This window comes from Mytilus trossulus, chromosome 9, assembly GCF_036588685.1.
Source record: "Mytilus trossulus isolate FHL-02 chromosome 9, PNRI_Mtr1.1.1.hap1, whole genome shotgun sequence".
NCBI classification, from domain to species: Eukaryota; Metazoa; Mollusca; class Bivalvia; order Mytilida; family Mytilidae; genus Mytilus; species Mytilus trossulus.
In genome coordinates, this window is record NC_086381.1 from 68,831,890 (window position 1) to 68,853,200 (window position 21,311).

At 31.6% G+C, this 21,311-nt stretch overlaps 1 protein-coding gene across 3 annotated transcripts; it reads left to right on the top strand.

The window, feature by feature from the left end:
• Window positions 1–546: 546 nt before the first annotated feature.
• Window positions 547–18,636, top strand: LOC134683303 (zinc finger and BTB domain-containing protein 49-like). 3 transcript variants are annotated; one of them, XM_063542502.1, is made up of 5 exons: window positions 547–644; window positions 7,666–8,065; window positions 11,200–11,427; window positions 12,451–13,493; window positions 15,277–18,636. In XM_063542502.1, exons 2-5 carry the CDS (start codon window positions 7,673–7,675, stop codon window positions 17,402–17,404), a joined length of 3,792 nt encoding a protein of 1,263 aa, XP_063398572.1. In that variant the 5' UTR covers window positions 547–644; window positions 7,666–7,672; the 3' UTR covers window positions 17,405–18,636. The 3 variants fall into 3 exon arrangements, with proteins under 3 accessions (XP_063398572.1, XP_063398573.1, XP_063398574.1); XM_063542503.1 differs by having other exon boundaries at window positions 548–611; XM_063542504.1 differs by lacking the exon at window positions 547–644 and adding an exon at window positions 708–812.
• The last annotated feature ends 2,675 nt before the right edge of the window (window positions 18,637–21,311 follow it).

The following is a 21,311-nucleotide window of genomic DNA, read 5'->3' on the forward strand; positions in this document are numbered from 1 at the left end:
ACTTCTTTTACGAATTATTCATGCATGATGCGTTACAGTAAATAATGTCCTTGGCAAGAATGGTAAGAATGATTTTTGCGGCGGGAATGCCATACACAAAACATGTATAGTTGCCGTTTCATATTCAGTATGTAGGAATGGACATCTCTCAACCCCAACTTGTCCTAATCCTAATTTAAAAAAAAACCACGAATTATAAAAAAAGGTCAATCCGTCCCTCGCTCCTGATTTTATTTACTATTTTTTTATATTTTTTTTCAAATCTTAGATTGATACATTTAAGAAGTAAAATTGAGGTGAAACTTAAATATGTTTTTGAAAGATCTCAAAGTTCAAGCCATGACAAGCACACAACAATAAGCACTGTAAAACTCAGTTTGAAAGAAATCTTTCTATGACAATAACCTAAAAAAATAAAGCAATATTCTTGATTTATTGTACTACGGGTTTTATTTACAATGATTTAAAAACCAAACAACAAAAAAACGCTTTTTAAAATTTCGCGCATATTTATACTTTATATTTTTTTGTTTTGATTGGTTGGATAACACAAAATATGCTAATGAGGTAAACAGGACCTGTTGTGACCGATTTATTTGAAATACACTGTAGTTAGTATCTTGAATATATTACAAATAATATTGGTAAGTTTGGAATGACAACAATCAAGAAACAAATGCACCTTTTCATATTTAATTGTCGGTTTCAGAGAAAGTGTGAATTTCCAATCGTTGCATCGCTGTTCGCCGCCACCACTGAAAAGAAGCCATTTTATTTCATTTTGCTGACTTTGTCACACATTGAAATCACTGGTTATATATTAGTCAACTTATAAATTGTGTGAAAAACATGTACATAGATGCAAAACATTATTTTCTGATGAATTTGACTGAGCCTATAAGCGTTTGTTGTTTTAAGCGTGGACTTTTACGATACACAACATATTTCTTGTGACCTTATTGAGAATAGTGTTCAAGGTCAATTATATACAGTCTGTTCTTGCCATAAATATTCTCAAATTTGATCCATATAGATCCTTTTTAAATCAGTCAATACTTTGTGACATTATTTGGAATAGCATGGAATTATTAGTAAATAAAATATGAAATATTTGATAACTTGGTCATGATCTAAAACAAAAATTAAAATAACCACAAATTAAAGAGAAATGAATGATACAGACAAATTAAAGTTTATATCATAAAAGTATTGTTTACAACCTTTTATGAAAAAACTATAAAGAAATCTCAATCCCAACATGGAAGTATTATATTGTCAATATAATACTTCCATGATCCCAATAACCTTTAAGAATCATAAGTATAAAATGTCTTGGTTTTTAAATTTAATGCAGTAGTGATAAAATATTTTTAGTTATCTCTGAAAAAATATTTTATTATACACAGGAAAAAAATAAATTCTATGTTCTTATCAAAAGTGTACAAACTATATAGAAAGACTCGAGATCATTCTAAAAATTTTGTATTAAAAAGTTTAACATTAATATTACCCCCTAATGGGTGGGGGTTTGCAGGGCAGCCTATGTGTGAGACTTGCGCATGTTCATTGCTTTTTGGTGGCTTTTTCTGTTGATCTATTGTTTTTTCTCTTTGATCTTTTAAAATTTAACCAGGTACGAGACCACAATTATTTCATAGTGCATTTCTTTTAAGAACATAAATGAAAATGAAAAAAATCCCACCTGTGCTTTCTCAAAGAAATTTTTACAGTGTGGTGTGTAGTAACTATTTTTGGGACAATTATATCAAAATTATAGAAAACTATATCAGCTCTATTTCAAAATATGTCGACAATTTTATGTTTAGGGCGTCTTCAAATCTTTTGACTTCTTTCCAGGTGCTAATTTTTAACCTTTTTCAGCTGGACCAAATCATTTACTTTACTTTAAAATTCTGGACCCAAATCTTTTTACAGTGTAATTTTCCCCTCCCCCTCCCCTACTTTTAATTAGAGGCATTAAAAACATGGAGAAATACATTTGAAAGGGGTATAAAAAATAATGGCAAGTAACCCACTGTCAACACTAGGGACTATATTCGTGAACAATGGAAATCAAGGGACGACAATTGTGGTCTTGGACATTATCATGCATTTGCTTTATAAAAAGTTGGCAGAACTGGGTTTGATCTCGAATCCCACTCATCATTGTAATAAATAGTGCACTTGAGATATTCACATGTGAAGCTTATAAAAATATCAGCCAATCATGTGTCACGCTTAGAGTTAGACCTTATGAGACCGACTATTTAACTTAAAGGGTCGTGTTATTTTTTTAAAACAAATTGACAAAAATAATATTCTGATCCCCAGTTTCATGATTTCATGAATTTGACATGTTTGATGAAAACATATATTCTAATCAAGCAGTGACATAAAAAATATTCTGAATGCAGATTTCCTCCATACATGTACCTTGAAGTGTTAAGTATAAATGATTTTTTTTTTCTAATATAGGATTTCGCTATATTTTTTCATAAATGAACTTTATCATTTACTTAAAAGAAAAATGAAATAAAAAAATGGGGTCACCGTTCATTTAAGCTAAAATCTGCCTCTGGAAGAAGCATACATTTTTGTTAATGTCCCTTTTTTATGTTGAACTAATAGGAGAAAAAGAGGAAATATCGAAATAAAAAAATAACCTAATATAAGAAATCGCTTAAATTTTACAATTATTTATTTTATGTACAGCCTATTTGAAAACAAGAATAAAAAATATAGGTCACCGATGAGTAAAACAAGATATTTCAAATTTAAGGCCAAAAAATGACATAATTGCATCAAAGGGAGATAATTTGGAGCTTTTTCAATTTTTAAAGTCATCTTGGGCCAAACCAAATCATTTTTTTGGGTTGTTTTTTTGTACCATATCATAAAGTAACAACTAAATAGTGTAATAAATAAAATTTGTAATGAAAAAATAAAGGTTTAATTTTTTGCTAAAATTTTTGTACCCACGAGTCACCTAAAATTTTGAAAAAATAAATATTTTTGTTTAAAAATTTCTGACTTAGAAAAAAAATATACCCCCCCCCCCTTTTCTACCTCCTTCCTTTCCTGAAGTAAAAAGGTTGCTTCCTAAAATACCACAACGTAACACACAGATCAAGTTTGAATTTGGGTAAAATGGAGAATGGAAATGGGGTATGTGTCAAAGAGACAACAACCCGACCATAGAGCAGACAACAACAGAAGGTCACCAACAGGTCTTCAATGTAGCAAGAAATGTTGGCGTCCTTCAGCTGGCCCCTAAACAAATATATACCAGTTCAGTGATAATGAACGCCATACTAAACTCCAAATTGTACACAAGAAACTAAAATTAAAAATAAAACAAGACTAACAAAGGCCAGAGGCTCCTGACTTAGGACAGGCGGAAAATGCCGCGGGGTTAAACATGTTTATGAGATCTCAACCCTCCCCTATACCTCTAGCCAATGTAGAAAAATAAACACATAAAAATACACAGATTAAAATTCAATTCAAGAGAAGTCTGAGTCTAATGTCAGAAGATGTAACCAAAGAAAATAATCGAAATGACAATAATACATTAATAACAACAGACTACTAGCAGTTAACTGACTAGACTTCTATTACTGTGAAAGGACTTTAATTCGTGGGTCTCAATTTTTCGTGGTTTGAACAAAATTTACTTGTTCATGGGTTTTTAAATTCGTGAATTTTAGTTTCAAAAATTAAAAAAAAAAAAAAAAAATTAAAGCCTTCGAATCAGAAATGAAGTTTACAAATAGTCTGGATTGAGGAAATTACGGGCAGAATCAATTTGCGCCAATTGCAGTTTTGAAAAGGTATTAAATGCGCCACTCTCTTTTATTTTGATGGTTTTAATTGCGCCAATAAATGAAATGAAATTGCGCCACATTTACCTGTAAATATGTTTTACCAGAGACATATAATATTTTATATTATATGTCTCTGGTTTTACCTATATCATATCTGTACATGTTTTATCTATTATATCATACATGTACTGTAGCTAAACTTTCCACTTAAGATGCATCTGAACACTCATAAAATTTAAGAAAACTCAATCTAAAAATCAAGCAGAATTTCACAGAAAATTGGTGGTGTAAAGCGGGATAATTTTATTAGGAAGCAAGTCTAATTTAAAATTTCTGTGTCAAAGGATTTTTTTGGTGATGGTACCTTTATACATGTTATAAATGTTGTCCAAAATATTTCAAACAACTTTAAAATATACATGGCTTTAAGAATGGACATTATATTCCCTTGTTGCTGTCAAAATCAGAAGCTTGTTACAGAAAAATGTTTAAAATTTCTGTGTACAATGTAGAAACATTCGCTGATTACGTGTTATCAACATACATAAAGGATAATGCGTTGTTTCCTCCTCCAGTATGGGCAGAAATTCCTCCAAATAACAGAAGAACCAATAACGGTCCTGAATCATTTCAAATAAAAATAAATAAAATTGGCGCAATTAGATGATTATTTTATTGGCGCAAATGATACCTATAGTTTTGAAAAATAGGTGGCGCAAAAGAAGTATTGGCGCAATTAAGTTGTGGCACAAATGAGTTACTTTTTGGCGCAAAAAGATATCGCCCGAAATTACAAAGTAAAGATTGATCTGTGTAAATTGTTGTGATAGCACTATAAATTAATCCATGATAAAGTGATCAACAGATTAAAGACCATCAAAGGTGTTAATTAGGCCATAAACATGTCACATAAAGAAACAGTAACATAAACAAGTGCTGTAAAAATATCTTGAATTGTCAAAAAATTCTTATCAAAATCAATCTCAGCATGAAACTATTATTTCCCATATGTAGGAGAACTATGAGGATATAAGAGGAACACTTTATCATACTAGCATACCAATGCCGAAAATCTGACTTTCATCGATCAAAAATATTTTTATGATAATTAAAAGATCAAAAGTTGTACAGTTTAGGTTATTAAAGATTAAATGGGTATTATCCTGCATGAGATTGTAGTTCTGTGACTCCTATAAAAGTATTCTCAGATTTGGCGTTATTCAATATAATCTCTAAATCATATCATTTGTTAAACCTACCGATGGGGATCTTCCCATGTCTTGATTTAATTTGGACAATGGTTGTTTTATATCATTAGACACTTAAATTCCTGGATAAAAACATCAACGAAAACCACGAAAATTGGTACTCCACGAACAAAAGTACTTTCACAGTAAACTGATTGAAAGATAATGTCTTCATCATATGAATATCTGCAGGCACAATTCTTCCTGCAGCATCTTTTTTTACCATTCTAGAGTATTGCCCCTGTAATTTGTAATTGGAAAAATGGCTGATTTTTTTGTTTCTGTCTCTCGCTTTCGTTTACCTAAACCAAATGTGATGAGACTTATATGCTATTCTTAATACCTTAAATATCAGATAAAGTTTGTATTTTGATGGCAGCCAGCCTCACTTTTACTATTTGAGTTATGGCCCTTTTCAAATAGAAAAAAAACTGCTGAATTGTTTTTGTTCACTAATTATATATTTGTTTTAAAACTTAAACAGAATCCTTATTATCACAAAACACACAATTTTGTATAGTGTAAATTTTGTATTTCTTGAGTAATGTCCCTTTATAATCCTAGAAAATGTATATATACATGTGTATGCAAGCAGAGTTACATCCGTGTCCTATGATGTTTTTTGTTGTTTTTTTTTGTTTTTTTGGGGGGGTGGGTGGGGTGGGGTTGGCAGGTTACCGGATGTTTCTTTTAAACGGATCTGTGTCAGTGACCTTCTCCAATATTTCAATGATGTCCTCATTTTTTAGTTACATTAAATTGAAAATTATATGGCTACAGTATTAGTCTATTAGTGTTTATGAAAAGATGAAGATGAAAAAAATAATAGATATTTAATGAATGGCTATCATTTATTTTGAATTTATTGAACCATAAAACTAATTTTTGACTCTTCACATTGAATAATCCGCGAAGCGGATTATGTTAAATGTGAAGAGTTAAAAATTAGTTTTATGGTTCAATAAAATCAAAATAAATTATTGCCATTCATTATAAATAAATTTCTATCAAAAATACGGCTCAAACAACTTTTTATATTATTTACCTTGACAATAACAACGTACACACATGTTAGCGTATGAATACACAACGTCAGAGTGGGCGTGTCACCATAAAAATTGACAACATTGAAAATAAAACTAATAATTTTAACCAATCAGAAGACAGTAAATACACAAAATTTATTTATTCCGGCATAAATGGAACTAATGAATTGAGGAATTCAAATAAAATACTATGTTGACACACAAATATTAACACATAAACAATCAAAAGTTGATCATGTTGATATATACCTATGATAATAATAGTCCACTGTCAATCTAGCATACATTTTACCCTTACCTGAAAGTAATTGCAACAGAAGATTTTTTAAAGTTTTAATCTAGTTTCATACACCAAATATACACAGAAAAAGTCTTACCTGAGGAAGACCACAAAATCACTGTTTTAAAATTCCTATGGAGATTTGTATTGAATGAAATGGTAGATAACTCTGTAAAAAGGCAGAAATATCTATAAAAATTGATCCAAAATTACAAATTTACCACTTCTATTTAGCATAATGTATTGATTCTTGATATGTTAGCCATCTTTATAGTATAACAAACAACTCTTAGTAAAGGTATTTTCACATCTTTTATTAAACTACATTGTAACAACATTGATTTCGTAAATCATTGGTTGACCATTTACTAAATTTTTCAACTTGTCAAGGTAAAGAATCTGAAATTTTATGAAATAGTTAGCAATTATTCTTCTTTTTGTGGTTTAAAGTTTCTTTAAACAAGGTAGCTTTAGATGCTGAACACTTATTATTTACATATATAAACAATACCAAATGTTCACATTATTTTTTCAAAATGGTCACAAAGTCAAAAATTTTGCAATTTCTTTACCGAAAAATGTGCAAAAAATATTAAATATTAAAAATACCCATAACACTTCAATTTTGTACATTTCATGAGCAGAATATTATATAACATAGTTAAAAACAAACTTGTAACACCATCGAAGTATCACTATTTTGTACATGAATTTTAAGAAAATCAACCATAAACTCACCAAAAAAAGAATAATTTTTCCAGAGTTATCTCCTCTTTCCAATGTTAATTAGAACTGCTAATTTTCAGTTTTCCTCAAGTTAGATTTTATGGGACTTATTGAATTATACAATAGAGACAATTATTCTAACAGATTTGTTTTATATTGTAACCAGAGAGCATGATTCTACATACAAAATCATCTTCTCCTCCTCCTAGAACCCAGAACCATTGTGCTACAAGACAGTGTTTTAACCAACTAAGTTAAAGGAATACGTGTACTTCTTTAGCTCCATCTCTGACAAATGACTTAGTATCTACCACATTTACCAAGGGAAGCAATCCTATCACAACATAACTGATTTAGAATTTAGCTTTAACTTGATATTTTTATACAATTAAACTTTTGTTAATAAATGTTGTTTTTTTAAGCGAATGAAAAATTCAAAAAATGTTAATTAAAGGTCTTTGGATCTGTGCTTGTCCATGTTGTCAAACTGATATGTACAATTTTTGTTTAAGCATAAGTTAACTTTTGGTTTGTTTTTTCAGAATCAGAATGGATCCTGTCCATCCTGTCCATTCGGTTGGGAATTTCAGTTTACAGGATCAATTACGCAACAATGACATCATTCAGCATACGATGCCACTCACAAACATACGCAGTACTGATCACCAACTACCTGGCAACAGTTTCCGTAGTCATGGTAGCAGCGATATGCAGCACCCTCTGGGTACCACAAACATTTTGATGGACGAAAGGGGAGATAATCTTCTATCTAGTTTTTTTAACACTCATCATGGGAATGACATACCAGTGTCTGGTGATACTAGTTTTCTACTTGGCACAGATAATACTTTCACAACCAATCAACTTTTGATGGAACCTACTTCTCATCAGAAGATAAGTTATGATTCTGTGAAGGAACCTAATGTCAGTCCTGTTATAAAGGTGAGTCTGGTTATGATTCTGTGAAGGAAACTAATGTCAGTCCTGTTATAAAGGTGAGTCTGGTTATGATTCTGTGAAGGAAGCTAATGTCAGTCCTGTTATAAAGGTGAGTCTAGTTATGATTCTGTGAAGGAAGCTAATGTCAGTCCTGTTATAAAGGTGAGTCTGGTTATGATTCTGTGAAGGAAACTAATGTCAGTCCTGTTATAAAGGTGAGTCTGGTTATGATTCTGTGAAGGAAACTAATGTCAGTCCTGTTATAAAGATGAGTCTGGTTATGATTCTGTGAAGGAAACTAATGTCAGTCCTGTTATAAAGGTGAGTCTGAGATAATACAGCAAAAAATTGTGAAAATACATTTATGACGTATTAATGAAATGTAACCATGATAGAGATGATGCATGATCAGGTAGAAATATTATTTACTGATGTAAAGGAATCATTGCTGTTTTTATTAATTCTATGGATATCCTGGCACAATAATTCTAGACCCTGATCATACATACATGTTTGCACCTGGCCTAAGTCAGGAATCTGACGTACAGTAGTTGTCGTTTGTTTATGTAATTTATATGTGTTTCTCGTTTTTAGCTCACCTGGCCTAAAAGGCCATGTGAGCTTTTCTCATCACTTGGTGTCCGACGTCGTCGTAGTCGTCGTCGTCGTAGTCGTAGTCGTCTGTCGTCGTTAACAATTTTTCAAACATCTTCTCCTCTGAAACTACTGAATGGATTTGAATGAAACTTAGCATGATTGTTCCTTAGAGTATCCTGCACAAAGTGTGTGCTACGATTTTTGATCCGTCAAAAAACATGGCCGCCGTTACTTAAAATAGAACATAGGGGTCAAATGCAGTTTTTGGCTTATATCTCAAAAACGAAAGCATTTAGAGCAAATCTGACAAGGGGTAAAAATTTTCATTAGGTCAAGATCTATCAGCCCTGTAATTTTCAGATGAATCAAACAAACCATTGTTGGGTTGCTGCCACTTAATTGGTAATTTTAAGGAAATTTTGCAGTTTTTGGTCATTATCTTGAATATTATTATAGATAAAGATAAACTGTAAACAGCAAAAATGATCAGCAAAGTAAGATCTACAAATAAGTTAATATGACCAAAATTGTCAATTGACCCCTTAATGGGTTATTGTCCTTTAATTACAATTTTTCACAATTTGTTCATCATATTTGCTAACTTTAAAAAATCTTCTCCTCTGAAACTACTGAATAGATTTGGATGAAACTTAGCATGATCGTTCCTTAGATTATTCTGCACAAAGTGTGTGCTTTGATTTTTGATGTGTCAAAAAACATGGCCGTCGTTACTTAAAATAAAACATGGGGGTCAAATGCAGTTTTTGGCTTATATCTCAAAAACGAAAGCATTTAGAGCAATCTGAAAAGGGGTAAAAATGTTCCTTAGGTCAATATCTATCAGCCCTGAAATTTTCAGATGAATCAAACAACCCATTGTTGGGTTGCTGCCACTTAATTGGTAATTTTAAGGAAATTTTGCAGTTTTTGGTCATTATCTTAAATATTATTATAGATACAGATAAACTGTTAATAGCAAAAATGTTAAGCAAAGTAAGATCTACAAATAAGTCAATTTGACCAAAATTGTCAATTGACCTCTTAAGGAGTTATTGCCCTTTAAAGACTTTTTTCACAATTTGTTCATCATGTTGACTAACTTTAAAAAATCTTCTCCTTTGAAACTGCTGTATCAATTTCAGCCAAACTTAGGCTCAATGAGTTTCAGAGTATCTAGTATAATTTTTATATTTCATTTCCTTGTATGTCAAGAAACATAGCTCCTTTGGCTAAAATAGAACATAGGAGAAAATGATTTTTTTTTGCTTTTGAAGAAAATAGGACGATTCAAAGAACATTTAAATAAATTGAAAAGCCAAAATAATCATTAATGAGAGATTAAACCAAAAAAATTCAGGTGAGCGATTCAGGCTCTTGAGAGCCTCTTGTTTTCTATAGATTAGATCGTTGGTTTTCCTGTGTGAATGGTTTTACACTAGTAATTTTTGGGCCCTTTATAGCTTGTTGTTCGGTGTGAGCTAAGGCTCCGTGTTGAAGGCCGTACATTGACCTATAATGGTTTACTTTTTTAAATTGTTATTTGGATGGAGAGTTGTCTCATTGGCACTCACACCACATCTTCCTATATATCTATATAATTTTTTTTGGTACGCTTGTTATAACATGTGTATAAGTAGAGTCTGACTCTGTCACAAAATATTCCAGTAACGATACATTAACTGTATACATGTCTTGACGCTCTTCTGGATGCCGATTCAACGTGCTGCTGTAGAAGACAGAAGGTTTTCTAGTTAAAATGGTTAAGCAGAACTCTTTTAGATGTGATTTGTACTAATGTTACAGATTTAATACTTTGCAATATCAATTTTGGATATGTTTTAGCTACTAGCTAAACACCGCCTCACATGCTAGGTATAATACACCTTATTGCTGACCCGGCCCCTTGAACTTTTGATGTCAACAACAATCACTTTTCCATTGTGGCGTCAGATATTTTGTTTTATGAAGTCAAAATTTTACGGGAACCTGTGTGATTTCCAGCAATGGCGGACAAATAGCGATAAGGTGTATGAACAAACAACATATCTGAGAAATCACTACATGTATATTAAACATGAGACTTAGAAACATGAACCTCACCATAGACTATACGATTGTAGTTTGATCTGATCATCTAATGTGCTCTTGAAGGGTAAGCAGGATCTGCTTCACAGAGATTTGTTTCTGACTAGCTAAAGGACATTTTATTTGATACATCTCATGACAAAACATGCAAAATGTTCAGTTAAATTATGTTACACCATACATAACTATCAGGAAACAAAAAAGAAAAAGTTGCTTCAATTTACCTGCTTAGATAGAAAATACATTATCATTACAAGTGTTTTAGAACAATTTGTACTTAAAAGTCAGAGATGTACTCTGCCATTTTCAGGTAGTATCTATACTCTATGTACCTGTTTCAATTCATATAATTAAAGTCTTGAACATATAGGTGAAACATTTGCCTTTGGATGTTAAGCAAGCCATTATAAATCAATCATAATAATAATTGTAATAAGTTGTTTTTATTCTTTCAGGTAAATAATTCTCCAGTTAAGAAAGCTTTAAACAAAGTAAAGCAGTCACCATTTAAGAAACGTGGTAATTTTGAGGAAGGAACAGGGACAGTTACATTTCCTAAGTCCGACAGTAAAGATTACTCACATGTGGACCTACCAAGACAACTTATGGCAAAGATGTTTGGTCTTCTGAAGGAAGGCTTGTTTTGTGATTCAGTAATCTTATCTGGAAATACAGAAATAAGGGTAAGATTTTGTAAAAAAAAAAGGGGGGGACTTCACTCATTTGGCCAGAAGATTTTGTTAAATGAACGATCTCACATTTTTTCATTTGCAAAGGAAATTCGTAAAAAAGTGATAAAATTGAATATTGTTTTAAAATTGTCAATCAAACTACCTTGATATTAAATATCTTTTATCATGTTTATAGCAAAATCAAATACTATTACATGTATATAAAAATACACTTCCTACATTGTCCTATTAATTTAATAGGACAATGTAGGAAGTGATAAAAGATAGTTTTATAAATTGATGTGGTATGAGTAAAAGAAGATACAGGTATGATATTGAAATGAATAAATAGAACTAAAAAAAATAAAGACCAAAAAGATATATTCAAGAGGTGAACATACCATACCGTCTTTATAAACAACAATTAATGGAAGACTACTTTTACTTTTACAACAAAGTATTATCAAAGGGGAGATAATATTTTAAGAAAACATGAACCTTCTTTCTTGGCAAACAACTTGTTAATCATACATTGTCAAAATTATAAAATATACATGTTCAGTATCCTGAGAATAACAATATTCCAAAAGTTCAAGAAAGTTATGAAATTTTACAAAATAAAGCAGACTTAATTAAATTTAATAAAATTTATCAAATTTGTTAATATGACAAATTAACTTCTGCAAATCTTTCACTACATATACAAAATCTTTTAAATAGCTTACTTAAGTTTCTTAATAGTAAATATTGTGATTAAAAGCAAAGTAAAGAAGCACCAATTTATAAATGGTTATATATCAGAGAGAGGATAAATTTAAAAAAAAACCCAGAGCATTCCTACAAAATGTAAAAAATTCAAGCAATGCAAAGTTGCAAATATTTGTAAGGTTTCAACAATGATAATATTACTTTCTCATATATCTGTAGCACATAAGTATTAGTTAGCTCTCTCATTCCAACTGAACATTTATAATGAATTTAATTGTTGCAGTCAATTATGATAAATTTTATCAATTATTTAACTTATATTATTAGGTCCACAGACTTGTGTTGCTAGCAGCATGTCCATTTATCCTATCTAAGATGTCAGATCTGTCCCAGAATGCATCACTGAAGATAGAACTTCCTCAGGGAATTCCTCTTGATGTCACATCACAGTTGGTTCATTATTTATATGATGGCAAAGTGACCTTGACATCTGACAATGTGGGACATTTTGCTAGAGTTGCTAATTTGTTTAAACTAACACATTTGCTAGATATGTGTAAAGATTTTGTTATTATGTTTGATATCAGTCAATCAATTCTGATGGACAAAGGAGAAGATGTTGTAGCTATTGTTAAAAACGAACAGTCCTCAATAGCTCATACTAATACAAACAAAGAGGTGAAAACAACCGCCAAAAAAGCAGCGCAAAAGTCACCACAAATTAAGACAACACCTCCTAACAAAAAGCAAAGGGATGATGCACAGTCAACAAAGAAGGGGACTGAAGAAGGAATGACAAGTTCTGTAGCATCAATTCCTTTACATTCATACGGAACAAGAAGAGCATCAATGAAGGGTACCAGTACACCTAATAAAAGCCCATCTCAAAATACAGAAAACAATATTCCTAAAACATGTTCAAATTTTAGTTCTAATTCTTTTACTGAAACTAAGTTTAAACATCCAATCCATACAAATGCTGCATTTATAAACTCAAACAAAGTTGGCAATGTAAAGAAAACTGTATCTCCCACAACAGCAAGCAAAATAAATACAAGCTACAACAATGAGGAAACAATTAACAGCAGTATAAGTAGTGACCATGGACTCTCAGATGCAGGAAGTAAAATTACATCAAGTAATAATATGGAATCCACTGGAAGTTTCAGTCCTGATCAAGTGACCAATGAAAACAAACCTAGTGAAGATGAGGATGCTGGGAACATAGATGAACTGACTGATGATTGTGATGAAGATGCTGATTGGAAGCCTCACTCTAAACTCAAAGGAAAAGCTTTCACTAAAAAGGGGAGAGCAGCAAAGGCATTCAAAAAGTCTTATGCTTCATTTATAAAGTCAGCAAAACCAAAGTAAGTTTAAGGGTGTCATACAAACTTTATTTTGTTTCACAGACTATTTATAAGTCCAAGGGTTACACTTTGTTAAATATATTTATTATTGTCTGTGGGAGTGTCCTGTGATGAAAGTTGAAGACATAGAGATGTTAATATGGCACCAGCAGCAGCATTAACTACATATATTTGTACACAGAATTACACTTCATACGAACTAAATACCATGTATACAAATGTCTTTTGTTACGTTAGGAAGTTTCTATCTTTCATACATTGTCATATGTTAGATGTCCTAGACCTAATTTTCTTAGTCGATGGTCAAAAGGAGTAGGTCCGGTAAGGACCGATTTTGGCCTCAAATTTCTCTGACGAAAGATTTCGACCACTTTTTAAACACTTTAGTGCCTATTTCATTTGATTCAATTAATTTATGTGGAAGATTTTAACTAATTTGGTCATTAAAAACGTTCCGATTCAAGCTTTCATATGAAAAATCTACCAAATATGCAGAAAAAAGTCACTTTTCCGATGTTTTTTGTCAAAAATGAAAGTGGCCGCATCCGTGTTCATCCTCAACCTTTATATATGTTATGTATAATCATCAAATACAACTTACATTTCAATATTTTGGATGGACACGAATGCGACCACTTTCGTTTTACACGGAACCCGTCTTAAATTTAACTAAAATGCTAGAATAATGAAGATTTTAGTAATTTAGCATGACTTATTGGTGCTAGTACCCGATATATGTGCATTGTATGGTAAAAAACAACCCATATTTAGGTAGAAGAAGCATTCTTCTGTCCATTAGATAACTAAAACTTTACATTTTACAATTTTGTAAAAACAGATATATTTTGGGGCCAAAAAGGGGTCTTACTGGACCTACTCCTTTGTGTTTTTTTAACTTGAATCTATCACTTAGTGTGAGTATTGGTAATAGAACAACAACATTATTTGGTCATCATTATTATTATTATTACAGTCTATCAGACAAAGTTCACCTGACTTTGACTGCAACTGCATCACATGGATCACTGATAAGGGTTCAGGTTTTGTTGTCAAGTCTGTATTTCAAAAGCAGTATGTCAACTATATTTGGTAATTGAATGATTCTACAGTGTTCATGTCGGTTTGATGGTTTTCTTCTGAAATTGACCTCATTTTCATGGCTTATTGAAAGATAGGTGTCCATTGGGCCATCTTTCAGTGGTTGAGGTTGTGCCAATGGGGCCATCTTACAGTGGTTGAGGTTAAGTTTTCATTGATCTATGTCAAATGAATTTAATTTATAGAATGATTATAAGCTGTACATGTATATAAAAAAAGTCTGTTTGGCAGACATATTTTCATGGACTAGGATAATGTTAAATGTATACATGTAAAAATCTGTAGTCATGGTAGAATTTAAATTTAATCATGACAAGTTATTAGCAGGCAAGCTTAAGTCGTTCTGCTTTTGTTTCTGTGTTATCTTGTTTGGTGGTAATTGTTAAGTTCTGTATGTAAATTAAACAAAAGAAAGATACCATGCATTCGTCTGCAGACAAAAAGTTTCTGAGCATTCTGCATTATACAACTTTATAACTTTACAAAAAGATCAACCATGCAGAATTTTACAATATATTCAAACATTATATAATTTGAGTCATTTATTGACTATATAATCCAAAGAAAGGAAATTTGAAATAACTACTACTTACTTACTAAAAATAAGAATAATTTGGGATTCAAGCTTTTGTTTTGTGTTTCACATGTACAACTGTCACTCTAAAGTATTATTTTTCAATTATAGGAATGCAGCTGTTGTTCCAGAACAGAAAGAAACATACACACTGAGACCTCCACCAAAGAAAAGAGCTAAAGAATTTGCCAGGACAGAATTTGAAGAACTTGAAGACATTTTGTCTCGACCTGCTGATAAAGGTATTGTTCATACTTTCTCAATGGAGGCTAAACCTCCGCCACAGGAACCACACAAACCAAAGCGTACACACAGATTGATGAAGGCATCATCGTACAGAGCTAGTCAGTTATCAGCAGTTGTGGCACAGATAGAAAAAAAAGCAGAACATTTACCAGAAAATGAACGTCATTTTATTTGCGACATCTGCGGGAATCATTACATATTCTCTAAAAGAGCTGTAACCCATATTATATCTGTTCACGATACCGACTTGGAGGATGTCATCATGGCCATGTCAATTAGGAAAAAAGAAAAAATTCTGAAAATGTGTGATATTTGTGGTTATGAAACAAAAGATCCAAACTTTTTCTATATACATTTTCATAGATATTTTCGTCATAGTGTTCCACTACCTAAAGGCATGCAGCCATTTAAATGTGACATTTGTGGCAAAGAATGCTTCACAAGGTTTCAACTGAAAGATCATAAACTGATACATGAAGAAGGTACACCATTTATATGTGAGACTTGTGGTCAAGGCTTTAACAGCAGGACATGTCTAACAAGTCACGTCTTTCACAAACATAGCAAAGTTCGTAATCACAAATGTACAGACTATGGATGTGAGAAAACTTTCAAAACTCGAACACAGCTTCTTGTGCACATGCGCTCGCACACTGGTGAAAAACCATTTCAATGTCCCGACTGCCAGTACAAAAGCACAACACGTGGAAACATGCGTCTCCATTTGACAAACAAACATAAGCATAGTCCTGAAATTGTTAAGAACATCATGCTTAATCTCAGACCAACACAAGGTGATGAACTAATGTTAGACCTAGAAAACGATAATAAAAACCAAACATTTACTATGCAAATAACCACAAATGACAACCAACCACTGAATTTTGCCCAAAATATTCAAGCCAGTCAGGAAACAGAACAACTGGTTTATTCACATGCGCCTAGTAGCCAAGGTAACCATTCAAATCAGGCATATGCAACGGTAACCAGTTTGATTGCTTCTTCCCAGGATTCACAGATTCTGTATGACCCCAATGACCCCAATGACCCCAACAATCGACCAGTCACAATTCAGCACTACACAACAGAACCGATGGATTCAAGCAATCGTCCCGTTACAATTCAGCACTTATCAGCTCAGCAGCAGTCTCTTCTTCTCAATAATATTAATCCTGACCATCTTGATCTGTTACCCACTGACCAGAATTTGCATACAGTTCAAAACAATCAAGTTCTTGTGCATTCTGATAATTTACAACATCATATCATGACTCATGAACATCAAAACACAGATCAAAGTGAAAGCAGATTATCAGCAGATATAAATAGAATCACAGTACAGGAAGCTAGACTGTTACTGCATCAACAAGATCATGTGACCAGTCCTCAAAGGCAAAATGACCTCCATCATCAAAGAATCCAAATGCAAGATAATAGTGGAAAAAATCTTCCTTTAGTAGAAGTACAGGAATTGCAACCTGTTTATATGCAAGACCAACAAAGTTCTATGCTTCAACAATATGACAGTAAACCTTACCCTGGAGAGGAGGAACAAGACTTACTGAGGAATGATGGCTCACTGTTGCAAAAAAATCATGTGTCAAATCAGGGACAAATTATGTTTTCATCAGATGGAAACCAGTCACATCTGTCTAAGATACAGATCACTATACAGGACCGAGGACAGTTAGAACCAAGTGTTCATGGATTGATATTATCACCTAACAACACTACAGCTCAAAGCAGCCAGGATAACCGGCATCAGGTGGAATTACTTCAAACTTCTCCAACGAAAGGGGCAACAAAAATGTATTTAGTTGATGTGAATAATATTTCAAGTTTAGATGTAGAATCTGTCAGTGCTTCCATGGAACAAGGTCAGGATCCAAACACAGCACCCTCTATCGACAGTTCCTCAGCTTTATCTCAGTCATATAATGATCCTCAATTATTATATCAATTATACCAACAGTACAACCAAAACTATCAATAGTGTATTTATTGATAGTTAAATACATGTTTTGTTTCTATGTATAAAACAATTAATCTGTTCAGAAATTACCATGTAGGATGAGCAATAAGACATTTTGAATTAAAGAGAATTTTTTTTTATCAGATAGTACTATAATTTTGAAAATAGTGCAAGGAAACTCAACAGAATTAATACTCATTGGTATGGTATGGTATGGTTTTGTATTTATATATTTTTTAATACACCAATTTGTATTATCCTTACTTTATAGATATCTGGTGATTTTTTTAGCATTTACATAGGGCTTTTCTCCTTTATGTTGTTTTCATTGAAAATTGAATCATTTCATATAAATTTTGTATGGGCAACCTATTAGTCTTATGCATCCTGTGTTCATATCTGGTCTTTATTTCATTTTTTTTTTTATAAGAAACCTGTAGAGAAAAAATTATGAAATATACTTAATAATTGATAGAAAATTTAGTTGCTGTAAGATTACGAAATATATTTTGATAAGCTAGTGTTCTTTTTACTTTATGATCTGTATATCAATTTTTGAAGAAATGTCTTTTTGAATTTGTATTTTGTGTCCATTTAATATATTTCTAGAGATTTTAATCATGAAAGATAATTTTAGTATCTTCTTTATGTTTTCTATGAAATTCATCTATGAAAATTCATAAATTCTTTTAGTTTTGTTGAAATCAAAACTGCAGGGTTGAAAAACTGTAGCAAAAGTTACTATGAAACAAACAGTAAATATAGTAACCAACAAACCAGATGACCTTTACTTATAAACACACAGTAATTATAGTAACCAACAAACCAGATGACCTTTACTTATAAACAAATGCACTTGTTTTTACATTTAATAATATTTTTAAGATCCAAAAAATAAGCCTTTATTCAGTGCCAATCTATACTTGATATATCGCTAAGAATCAGACCTACTCAAGTTGACATAAATTTCAAGTCAAAATGTTTAATAGAGCATGAATATAACATTTCCTTTTTTCTGTTCTGGTCAGGTATTCTAAGATATAAATTGTATTTCAAGATATAAATTGTATTTCAAGATATAAATTGTATTTTAAGATATAAATTGTATTTTAAGATATAAATTATTTTTCAAGATATAAATTGTATTTCAAGATATAAATTGTTTTTCAAGATATAAATTTTATTTCAAGATATAAATTGTTTTTCAAGATATAAATTGAATTTCAAGATATAAACTGGTTGAAATGCAATAGAAACTAGAATTGCCATTGCAAGCAATAGCGGATGTCACCCTTCCCCCATTGCCACTAAGCGGTAGCCATTTCAAAATAATAGAACAGTGAATACAGATCTATGAATTGCGATATATCTTTTTGTAAATTTTGAGTTCATTTAGAGGATTGTCAAAAATTTCACATTTCTTCTGTTTCCATCTTTTTGTAAATTTTGAGTTCATTTAGAGGATTGTCAAAAGTTTCACATTTCTTCTGTTTCCAAGGCAACGGCAGCCATTTTGGAAATTCCAAAGTCAAAAGTCTCATCTGTACATGCCAGTTAACAATAATACTAAATTTCATTAAGTTTGGAGCATTTTGAAAATATTTGACATTTCTGCAGTTTCCATGGCAACGGTAGCCATTTTGGAAATTCCAACTTCAAAAATCTCATGCAGACCTGAAAGTCAACAATCATATTAGGTTTCATCCATTTTGGAGCATTTTGAAATTTTGGAAATTTTTGACATTTTGGTTGGTTACTATGGTTACAAAGACTTTTCCAAAATTTTAGTGGCAGATACAACATTGGTTCATGGGAGTGAACATACCATCAGAGTTTCAATGGATTTGACCTACCATTTTAAGAAAGTAAATACCACTTTTTAAGGTTTTTTAAGCATTTTGACCATTTTTGGCTTGTTTCCATGGTAACGGCAGACATTTTCGAAATTCCAACGCCAAATTTGACATCACCTTATGTTGCTCATCATTACTGTGAAGTTTCATAAAATTTGGAGCATTTTGATATTTTGGAAATTTTTGGTGTGGTTTCCATGGCAACATAGTAGTTCCTATGAGTGCCAAAAATCATCCAAAAGAAGTATATAGTGTGCACCTACAATGTATCAAAATATAATGATTCTAAGTATAAGCATCTCCAAATAATTAACCAAAACCAAAAAGTGGAATTTTTCACATTTTTTCCGTTTCCATGGTAACGGCAGCCATTTTTAATGGTCTTCAGACCCACTGCAACCCGAAATTTTTTGTTCCTCATTATAGTTTACTATAATCAAGAGTCAGGTTTCATTGTCTCCAAAAAAGCTGCCGGACAAAAATCATTGGAAGAATAAGAATAATAATAACAAAGAAACGGAGGAATAACAATATGTCACCCGACATTGTCGATCGGGTGACATAGTCGATCGGGTGACATAATTACCAATTAAATTACTCTGTAATTTGCTATTATCGTCACCAAAAATTATCTAGAGTTTTTCTCAAATTTCCAGATACACAGAAACAAAATACCTACCATTTCTAACTCTGGACTAGAGTAGCTTCAAAATAGGATGGTTTTGTCGTTGTTATTTTTCGGTCAGGTTTTCAAAATTGTCAGCTTCTTACATTTACAAAAAGACCTCAATTTTACACAGAAACAATATAATAAATGAAATATTATAAAATAGAATTTAAACCATACATGTACATGATCATGATGATGTATGGTTTAATCTAACTAACGTTTGAAAAAAAACGTGATTTGACAATTTATTCCTGCATCTTCATTCTTGGGAAAATTTAGATGTATTTTTTTTTATCATGGTGCTCAATATTTTTTAATCAATATTAACCTGGTAACCGACATTATGTATTTCCAATGCACAAATACCCCACAATTTTGAAAAATTGCTGGCCAAGAAGACAGATTGACTCTATTGTATTGTGAAGCATGTGATTGAAGAAATAGAATTTCCTATTGGTATACTACTTGTTATTTTAGTGATGGGATTAATTAAACAAAATTGATTCATACAAATGTAAATGATTTTTTTATGCATTGCCCTTTCACCTACTCATGAAAAAAACCCAACAAATACATTCAATGCTATATACAGTCTTACCTATATACAATTATTTATACATTAAGTCAAGTTCAAAGTCTTACCAGTTTTTATACTATCGCAAAAAAAATTGTGGTCATATAATTATTGGTATCATGTCATCATCGTCGTCATCTTAAGACATTTGTTTTTTTCTGACAAAAACTTTGGTATAAGTAAATAGAAATCTATGAAATTTAAACACAAGGTTTATGACCACATCATTTTAGGGTTAAAGGGGGGAAACAATAGGTGTCCTGGTTAATGAACAAATTCCTAAGTACAAAACATAATTTAAGGGAGGTAATATAAACACAACATTTTGAATTATCTCCCTTATTTATTTTTTTGATGGGGTTTGTGCTACTTATTCTTTAGTTTTTTATGTTGTGTGCTATTGTTGTCTGTTTGTCTTTTTCATTTTTAGCCATGGCGTTGTCAGTTTGTTTTTAATTTATGGGTTTGACTGTCCCTTTAGTATCTTAGTCCCTCTTTTACACTGCTTTTAAATTATGTATAAAGAAATGTTGTATTATCTTGAGGTGATTAGCTGTTAATTTATATTTATAAGTTACTTTCTTAAAATGCTGGTGAAGGTAATTTAATTTTAGTCATTATTATGAATGTCATTTCCTTTTTTTAAGACTTTTATGATGCATTTAAATGGGTTATTATGGTTGCAAACTCCAGTGGAAACTCGAATTGAGATTATGACCACATCTTGAGGGAAACATTTTTTTTAATGCTACAAAGTTTTCACATAGCTGTGTTTTGGAGATAGTTAACTTTGTCATTTTTGGAGCATAAACTTGCATAGGAGGTGCAAAG

Bases quoted from the DNA above. Each gene is read 5' to 3' on its own strand.
- LOC134683303 (XM_063542502.1), top strand. From the start codon at position 7,673: ATGGATCCTGTCCATCCTGTCCATTCGGTTGGGAATTTCAGTTTACAG. The intron at 11,428-12,450 runs GTAAGATTTTGT...TTATATTATTAG, and splicing joins CTGGAAATACAGAAATAAGG to GTCCACAGACTTGTGTTGCT. The intron at 13,494-15,276 runs GTAAGTTTAAGG...TTTCAATTATAG, and splicing joins ATAAAGTCAGCAAAACCAAA to GAATGCAGCTGTTGTTCCAG.